The 9,976-nt window shown below is 42.0% G+C and overlaps 1 protein-coding gene across 1 annotated transcript; it reads right to left on the bottom strand.

Annotated features, from left to right (window-relative positions):
• Positions 1-880: 880 nt before the first annotated feature.
• On the bottom strand, positions 881-8,374 carry LOC116803475 (serine/threonine-protein kinase prpf4B-like). The gene is given in 3 exon segments (XM_032727175.1): positions 881-2,745; positions 7,376-8,128; positions 8,232-8,374. Coding segments are annotated over 3 exon segments (2,340 nt in total). The 5' UTR covers positions 8,263-8,374; the 3' UTR covers positions 881-1,189.
• Positions 8,375-9,976: the final 1,602 nt, after the last annotated feature.

Here is a 9,976-nt window from a genome sequence, read left to right as displayed (position 1 = left end):
CCCCATCGTCATGTTCCCACGTTCAAAGCTCGGACTCGCAGTTCCTAAAACAAAATTATTAGATTTCAATAAACAAAACTTGTATAAGAATCTAAGAGCACTTGTACCGAAGAGCGAATGCACTTGAATTCAAGAGAAATCCAAAGACAATTAAAGTCAGCAACTCCAAAGCTCTTTCTCTTCACTTGATCAGATCCCTTAAGTCCAAAGTTCATATCAGAAAAGATCGATACCGAGGCTTGAACGTCAATCAAATTAGAATAATAAGATGAGTTCAGTTTGAGACCTAATTGTAATCGGTCGGTGTTCTTCAACAAAAATAAAAAATAGTAATCATTCAGTGAAATAAAATTATATTTTTTTCACATATGAGTATTGCAAACATTTAATTATATATACGTGATAGGGCAGAAAAATTTCATAAATTTTGTGTGGCTCTAGTCTTGATAAAGTGCTAAATTTGGTGTGTCTGTGTCTTGAACATTTATCTATTTGATAAAGCTGCAATAATATTTAATGTTGAACAATACGATTTTTTGAGGCGTATGCTTTAATTAAGGATACTTTCACTTGTGGTTGTTACGTTATAGAAAAGCATTCGCTTTTCTATTTCAGGTTACGTGTTTAAGAGTTACTAATGCCATTTCAAATTGATCATGTCGATCACTAAGCCTAATTAACTACGTGCTCATTATTGTTATGTTCAGCTCAAGTTTCTGCATCCATGTACATATACATATGCTTATAAAAATTCAGACGCGCTGCCCTACTACCCTATTCCATCGAATCGACGATGGCGCGTGTGAGACACCCATCGATGGATCGACTCCATTTCATTGAACTACGTACTCTTATAAATGTAGATTTGCCGATTCGCATCTCGGGTAAATGTACACTAACACATATATGGTTTCTATGCGGCACTTGCTCATGCTCTACCATCGCACTCTTATGCGTCGCTTTAAATAAAAATGAATAATGGTATCGAGAACTGTCGAGCCTATGTACAGGATTCGTGGGGACGTGTTCGTGTAGGCGGTAATACAATATTATAATTTCAATTTAATTGAGTTAACTGGATCACGGAGACTGCTGTAATGCTGGCTGGCTGCTGATGCTTTGGTGGTTGCTGAAGTAAAAGTGGTTGTTGCGTATGTTGCCAGGGTTCGCCAGCCGGCGACGCCGTCACCTACGACGCTGGAAGACACGTGTTCTTGGTGGGTGTCTGCGGGTCCTCTATTTGAGCAAGTGCCACACCCAAGTCCTCAACCAAGTCCAAATCGTTTTCGGGAGCGATGCGACGACGTGTAGGTGTAGCTGGCACGGTGCTGGCCGTGTTTGTCGAAATGGATGCGTGGGGATGTGGAGTGGGTGGTGCTAAGGCTGTGGTTACGAAGGGTGCAGCCCAATAATGTCGGTCCTTCAGTGCCGCCATTGCTGCAGCCGATATGGAAGCAATTGATGAGATGGAAGCCAAAGTAGCCACCGATGCCGAAGATTCTATATAGTCCCTGCCAACTCCTCCGTCTGCTGTTACTGCCGGTGATCCACCTTTTAGTGCTATTGCTCTTGTTCCTTTTCCTGTTCCGGTTCCTGCTAGAGCTCCCCCTCCATCTGCTGTTGCTGGCTGGGTGGCACGCAGCCAACAACCAGGTTGCATCGTATCTTATCTAAGCCACGGGTGCTGCAGACACTCCGCAGCGGTGGCACGCTTGTTCGGATCGAGCTCGAGCATGGGCTTAAGGAACGAAGCGAATGACGCCGCATCCTTTTGCGACCACTCGTACTTCTCCAGAAGAACGTCCATTAGGCCCCAGGGCTTAAGGCCCGAGATATTTCGTAGCTCGCAGGAACGGGTAAACGACTTCGCCGCATAGGTGCCGTTTAACAAAATGTACCGCGGTATTGGACCCAGCAGCTCGATGATGTGGGCCAATTGGTCCTCGTCGCGGGTGTACGATTCGCCGGAGTGTGGCTCAAAAAGATAGTCACCGGTGGCCAGTTCGAATACCATGCATGCAGTGCTCCAGATATCCGCAGAGGTGTTATAGCCCGCACCGATAATAACTTCTAGTGACCGATATTGGCGCGTTTGAATGTCCTCAGTCAAGTGATGATTAACCCAACAAGATTTGCTCAGATCGGCGATCTTTACGTTGACATTGCATTCCTCTAACGCCGGATCCTGTTTAGCCTTGTGCTTTGCTTGCGGCGGCGGAGGAAGTGTTGGCAGGGTTAGATTCGAATGCGGTCCATTCGTAGCCGAAGATGTATTCTCCACGGAGCGTGAGCGCACATGAGGCTCGTCCACGCACAGGAAGACATTCTCGGGCTTTATGTCCGTGTGGATGATCTGGCAGCACGTGTGAAGATAGTCAAGACCCTCCAGCACCTGGCGGGTAATAGCTTTGACGTTGGCCAGTAGAATACCGCGTAATGGGGACTTCCGTATGAGTTTCAGGAGATTGTCACCCAGCATCTCGAACACAATACAAATATGGGTGCCATTAAGGCCGGTGATCTTGAAGTCGTCCAGCATCTGGACGGTTTTGCGACGGCGTGGATTCGATGGATCGGTCTCGCGCACCGTCTTGAGTATCTTTATTTCGTCCCTTATCGTCTTGGCCAAGTCCGGTGCCGACTTGAAAATTTTAATTGCAACATATCTCATTGCCTGCAAGTCCCAGCACAGCCAAACAGTAGAGTAGTCGCCCCAGCTCAATTTACGGATGACATGGTAGCGATCTGCCGAAAAAAAATTGCATTAATCTGCTGATCTTCTCGAAAAGGAACAAAGTTCAACGGTTTGGGAAGAGTAGCGCAGTACCACTTATGGAAATTAAATTACCAATGATCTTTTCGGATGGCTCATAATCCATTTTAGTTGCAACACTGTCACCTCACGACTGACCAAGCGCGACTAGACGAACGCGAGAGCTGCTCTCCGCTTAAATTCAATTAAAATACGACAGCGAATGCAGTTGAGTGCGTTTTCACGGAGCTACTTCTATATTACAACACAAAGGGCTGAAAGGTATGGTATGGTGCCAGAATCAGTAGATTGGCATTTGGAAGCTCCAAATATTCTACTGACAATGTATATGAACTTGACGTTTATTACAAGGCCTGTTTTATATTTTGTAAACTCTAGCAGCTCCTATTAAATATAAAGTTTTTTTTTTTGTAAATTTTATTAATTGGAATCTACAGCATAGGCAAACCAATATATACATTACTTATAAGTTACTTTACAATTTAAACTACTTTAACAATATTTAATAGTTTTTTTTTTTATTTTATGAAAAAATAATTATAATAATCTCGATGGGAGAGCCTTCGTTTTCTCGGGGGGTGGATAAGCCTTCTCGCCAGGGTGTTGGGGTGGGAACCTAGTCGACGCATATAACATAGTCGTATGCATTTGAAACGTTAGTCCTCTGTCTAAAATCACCTCGAGGTATTTGTAGAAGGTGGAGCCGAGCATGGAAATTCCAGAGCAGTTCAAAGGCCTTTTTGTGAATGTGACGCAAGCAAATGTGCTTGCAATTAATGCCGATATTCCATTCCGTTGCCCACTTCTCGAAGGCCGTCACACATTCCTGTAGGCCCCTGGTTGCATCACTTATGCTTGTACTCCTGACCGTTACCGCGGTGTCATCCGCTTAGGTTGCAATAAGAACGTTTTCGTCTTCAACTTCTGTACAGCACCAGGAATCCGGCATATTAGAAGTATACAGCGAATAAAGAGTCGGGCCTAAAACACTGCCTGAGATTGTACGCGTAGACGATTTGTCGCCATCGACAACCACACTGAACTGTCTGTTCGATAGAAAGCTTTTGATAAGAAGAAATAGCTGTGGCGTCAAAATGGTGTTAAGCTTACTTAGAAGACCATCATGCCAAACTCTATCAAAGGCTGGTTGTATATCCATGAATACAGCTGTTGTATACATCTTGTATACATTGGAAACGAACAAAATATTTAAGAAAGGTGTACAAAATTCGAAAAAATATTATACGTTTACAATCACAAAACCAAACATAATAGCACTAAACGATATCCAGCGGACATTTTTCTATATGCAGGTAGACCAGACGTACAACAAAAAAAATCGATAAGATCGAATATCTTAATAAGAATAAGCATGATTTTGAAGTTGACATAAAATATAGACAGGCTCCACTTTGTAAAGAGTAAAATCACTAATCCATTAAAAAAGACAGGAAAATTGAACAAGTGGACAGTAAACATTTTGAAGAGACAAACCGCGGCAGGAAAATCGTTCATTATAAATCAAAGTTTAAGAAACAGAAAAAGTTTAATAAGAGTAAATACGATAATTCCAGACCAATGAAGAGCAAGATACACAGCACATTCCTAATAATGCTTAGTTGCATATTATCATTTATCAACATCGTTAATTGCAGCAATTCCAAACTGGAACAATGGAAATTCCAACCACCTACGAATACCATTATTTGAGTATAAACATAACAAAGACAATGCTAATGTTCGAAAACCTAGTTACTGAAGCAAATGACTATCCCAATGTACCACAGATACAATATTTAGGCGATAAAGTAAATTGGGAATTAAATGGTTTAAGAATTATTCAGCGAAGCCAAAGAGGTCTTTTAAACGTAGTAGGGAAAGCTTATAAATACTTATTCGGTACATTAGATGAAGACGACAGGGAAGAGCTAGAAGAAAAAATTAATAACATGTCAGAAGACTCCGTAAAAACCCATGATCTAAATATGATTGTCGACATAATCAACAGAGGTATTGACATAATAAATAGGCTCAAGTTAGAAAAAGAACAAAACCAACAAATTGCAATACTTATATTCAACCTACAACAGTTCACAGAATACATAGAAGATATAGAGTTAGGTATGCAATTACTAGACTAGAAATGTAATGATAATTAGTTTGACTCTGTATTTAGCATATAAGCTTAAAAATATACCTTAGAAAATTATTTTCAAATATTGTAAACAAAGAGAAGAACATCCGCACCTAGAAACTAATGTCAATGAAAATATTCAACTAGGAAACAATATTATGCTATATCCAAATTTAAGTGACATATCCATAAGTCCCTAAGACTTAAGCACATGCCTACACACTAACACACATACAACATGCACACCCAAATACACCCTACACTACTCCGGATGTACCTAATGGATTCCAGATAAGAATAAGATTGTCATATGATCCTCAAGACCGGGTTGAGTGGAAAATTCCCAACTCCAAATAAGTCACCCACTGGTAGACTAAACATCCGTCCCCTAATTTAAACATTCCTTGCCTAAGCCCTTACCCCATCGTCATGTTCCCACGTTCATAGCTCGGACTCGCAGTTCCTAAAACAAAAGTATTAGATTTCAATAAACAAAACTTGTGTAAGAATCTAAGAGCACTTGTACCCAAGAGCGAATGCACTTGAATCCAAGAGAAATCCAAAGACAATTAAGTCAGCAACTCCAAAGCTCTTTCTCTTCACTTGATCAGATCCCTTAAGTCCAAAGTTCATATCAGAAAAGCTCGATACCGAAGGCTTGAACGTCAATCAAATCAGAATAATTAGATGATTTCAGTTTAAGACCTAATTGTAATCGGTCGTTGTTCTTCAACAAAAATAAAAAATTGTATTCATTCAGTGAAATAAAATTATATTTTTTTTCACATATGAGTATTGCACACATTAAATTATATATAGGGCAGAAAAATTTCATAAATTTTGTGTGGCTCTAGTCTTGATAAAGTGCCAAATTTGGTGTATCTGTGTCTTGAACATTTATCTATTTGATAAAGCTGCAATTATTTTTCGCTTGCTCTACTATTTAATGTTGAACAATACGATTTTTTTGAGGCGGATGCTTTAATTAAGGATACTTTCACTTGTGGTTGTTACGTTATAGAAAAGCATTCGCTTTTATATTTCAGGTTACGTGTTTAAGAGTTACTAATGCCATTTCAAATTGATCATGTCGATCACTAAGCCGAGGATAAACTAATTAACTACGTGCTCATTATTGTTATGTTCAGCTCAAGTTTCTGCATCCATGTACATATACATATGCTTATAAAAATTCAGACGCGCTGCCCTACTACCCTATTCCATCGAATCGACGATGGCGCGTGTGAGACACCCATCGATGGATCGACTCCATTTTATTTAACTACGTACTCTTATAAATGTAGATTTGCCGATTCGCATCTCGGGTAAATGTACACTAACACATATATGGTTTCTATGCGGCACTGGCTCATGCTCTACCATCGCAATCTTATGCGTCGCTTTAAATAAAAATGAATAATGGTATCGAGAACTGTCGAGCCTATGTACAGGATTCGTGGGGACGTGTTCGTGTAGGCGGTAATACAATATTATAATTTCAATTTAATTGAGTTAACTGGATCACGGAGACTGCTGTAATGCTGGCTGGCTGCTGATGCTTTGGTGGTTGCTGAAGTAAAAGTGGTTGTTGCGTATGTTGCCAGGGTTCGCCAGCCGGCGACGCCGTCACCTACGACGCTGGAAGACACGTCGCAGTGCCTTGCGCCAGAAAAAGCGATGCGATTTGTTCTTGGTGGGTGTCTGCGGGTCCTCTATTTGAGCAAGTGCCACACCCAAGTCCTCAACCAAGTCCAAATCGTTTTCGGGAGCGTTGCGAGGACGTGTAGGTGTAGCTGGCACGGTGCTGGCCGTGTTTGTCGAAATGGATGCGTGGGGATGTGGAGTGGGTGGTGCTAAGGCTGTGGTTACGAAGGGTGCAGCCAAATAATGTCGGTCCTTCAGTGCCGCCATTGCTGCAGCCGATATGGAAGCAATTGATGAGATGGAAGCCAAAGTAGCCACCGATGCCGAAGATTCTATATAGTCCCTGCCAACTCCTCCGTCTGCTGTTACTGCCGGTGATCCACCTTTTAGTGCTATTGCTCTTGTTCCTTTTCCTGTTCCGGTTCCTGCTAGAGCTCCCCCTCCATCTGCTGTTGCTGGCTGGGTGGCACGCAGCCAACAACCAGGTTGCATCGTATCTTATCTAAGCCACGGGTGCTGCAGACACTCCGCAGCGGTGGCACGCTTGTTCGGATCGAGCTCGAGCATGGGCTTAAGGAACGAAGCGAATGACGCCGCATCCTTTTGCGACCACTCGTACTTCTCCAGAAGAACGTCCATTAGGCCCCAGGGCTTAAGGCCCGAGATATTTCGTAGCTCGCAGGAACGGGTAAACGACTTCGCCGCATAGGTGCCGTTTAACAAAATGTACCGCGGTATTGGACCCAGCAGCTCGATGATGTGGGCCAATTGGTCCTCGTCGCGGGTGTACGATTCGCCGGAGTGTGGCTCAAAAAGATAGTCACCGGTGGCCAGTTCGAATACCATGCATGCAGTGCTCCAGATATCCGCAGAGGTGTTATAGCCCGCACCGATAATAACTTCTAGTGACCGATATTGGCGCGTTTGAATGTCCTCAGTCAAGTGATGATTAACCCAACAAGACTTGCTCAGATCGGCGATCTTTACGTTGACATTGCATTCCTCTAACGCCGGATCCTGTTTAGCCTTGTGCTTTGCTTGCGGCGGCGGAGGAAGTGTTGGCAGGGTTAGATTCGAATGCGGTCCATTCGTAGCCGAAGATGTATTCTCCACGGAGCGTGAACGCACATGAGGCTCGTCCACGCACAGGAAGACATTCTCGGGCTTTATGTCCGTGTGGATGATCTGGCAGCACGTGTGAAGATAGTCAAGACCCTCCAGCACCTGGCGGGTAATAGCTTTGACGTTGGCCAGTAGAATACCGCGTAATGGGGACTTCCGTATGAGTTTCAGGAGATTGTCACCCAGCATCTCGAACACAATACAAATATGGGTGCCATTAAGGCCGGTGATCTTGAAGTCGTCCAGCATCTGGACGGTTTTGCGACGGCGTGGATTCGATGGATCGGTCTCGCGCACCGTCTTGAGTATCTTTATTTCGTCCCTTATCGTCTTGGCCAAGTCCGGTGCCGACTTGAAAATTTTAATTGCAACATATCTCATTGCCTGCAAGTCCCAGCACAGCCAAACAGTAGAGTAGTCGCCCCAGCTCAATTTACGGATGACATGGTAGCGACCTGCCGAAAAAAATTTGCATTAATCTGCTGATCTTCTCGAAAAGGAACAAAGTTCAACGGTTTGGGAAGAGTAGCGCAGTACCACTTAGGGAAATTAAATTACCAATGATCTTTTCGGATGGCTCATAATCCATTTTAGTTGCAACACTGTCACCTCACGACTGACCAAGCGCGACTAGACGAACGCGAGAGCTGCTCTCCGCTTAAATTCAATTAAAATACGACAGCGAATGCAGTTGAGTGCGTTTTCACGGAGCTACTTCTATATTACAACACAAAGGGCTGAAAGGTATGGTATGGTGCCAGAATCAGTAGATTGGCATTTGGAAGCTCCAAATATTCTACTGACAATGTATATGAACTTGACGTTTATTACAAGGCCTGTTTTATATTTTGTAAACTCTAGCAGCTCCTATTAAATATAAAGTTTTTTTTTTGTAAATTTTATTAATTGGAATCTACAGCATAGGCATACCAATATATACATTACTTATAAGTTACTTTACAATTTAAACTACTTTAACAATATTTAATTGTTTTTTTTTTTATTTTATGAAAAAATAATTATAATAATCTCGATGGGAGAGCCTTCGTTTTCTCGGGGGTGGATAAGCCTTCTCGCCAGGGTGTTGGGGTGGGAACCTAGTCGATGCATATAACATAGTCGTATGCATTTGAAACGTTAGTCCTCTGTCTAAATCACCTCGAGGTATTTGTAGAAGGTGGACCCGAGCATGGAAATTCCAGAGCAGTTCAAAGGCCTTTTTGTGAATGTGACGCAAGCAAATGTGCTTGCAATTAATGCCGATATTCCATTCCGTTGCCCACTTCTCGAAGGCCGTCACATATTCCTGTAGGCCCCTGGTTGCATCACTTATGCTTGTACTCCTGACCGTTACCGCGGTGTCATCCGCTTAGGTTGCAATAAGAACGTTTTCGTCTTCAACTTCTGTACAGCACCAGGAATCCGGCATATTAGAAGTATACAGCGAATAAAGAGTCGGGCCTAAAACACTGCCTTGGGGTACGCCTGCTGAGATTGTACGCGTAGACGATTTGTCGCCATCGACAACCACACTGAACTGTCTGTTCGATAGAAAGCTTTTGATAAGAAGAAATAGCTGTGGCGTCAAAATGGTGTTAAGCTTACTTAGAAGACCATCATGCCAAACTCTATCAAAGGCTGGTTGTATATCCATGAATACAGCTGTTGTATACATCTTGTATACATTGGAAACGAACAAAATATTGAAGAAAGGTGTACAAAATTCGAAAAAATATTATACGTATACAATCACAAAACCAAACATAATAGCACTAAACGATATCCAGCGGACATTTTTCTATATGCAGGTAGACCAGACGTACAACAAAAAAAAATCGATAAGATCGAATATCTTAATAAGAATAAGCATGATTTTGAAGTTGACATAAAATATAGACAGGCTCCACTTTGTAAAGAGTAAAATCACTAATCCATTAAAAAAGACAGGAAATATTGAACAAGTGGACAGTAAACATTTTGAAGAGACAAACCGCGGCAGGAAAATCGTTCATTATAAATCAAAGTTTAAGAAACAGAAAAAGTTTAATAAGAGTAAATACGATAATTCCAGACCAATGAAGAGCAAGATACACAGCACATTCCTAATAATGCTTAGTTGCATATTATCATTTATCAACATCGTTAATTGCAGCAATTCCAAACTGGAACAATGGAAATTCCAACCACCTACGAATACCATTATTTGAGTATAAACATAACAAAGACAATGCTAATGTTCGAAAACCTAGTTACTGAAGCAAATGACTATCCCAATGTATCACAGATACAATATTTAGGCGATA

The sequence above is a fragment of the Drosophila sechellia genome, unplaced genomic scaffold (assembly GCF_004382195.2).
Source record: "Drosophila sechellia strain sech25 unplaced genomic scaffold, ASM438219v1 Y_39, whole genome shotgun sequence".
In the NCBI taxonomy this organism is placed as follows: Eukaryota; Metazoa; Arthropoda; class Insecta; order Diptera; family Drosophilidae; genus Drosophila; species Drosophila sechellia.
The sequence above is the reverse complement of the archived record's forward strand: the minus strand, read 5'-3'. Positions and strand labels throughout refer to the sequence as shown.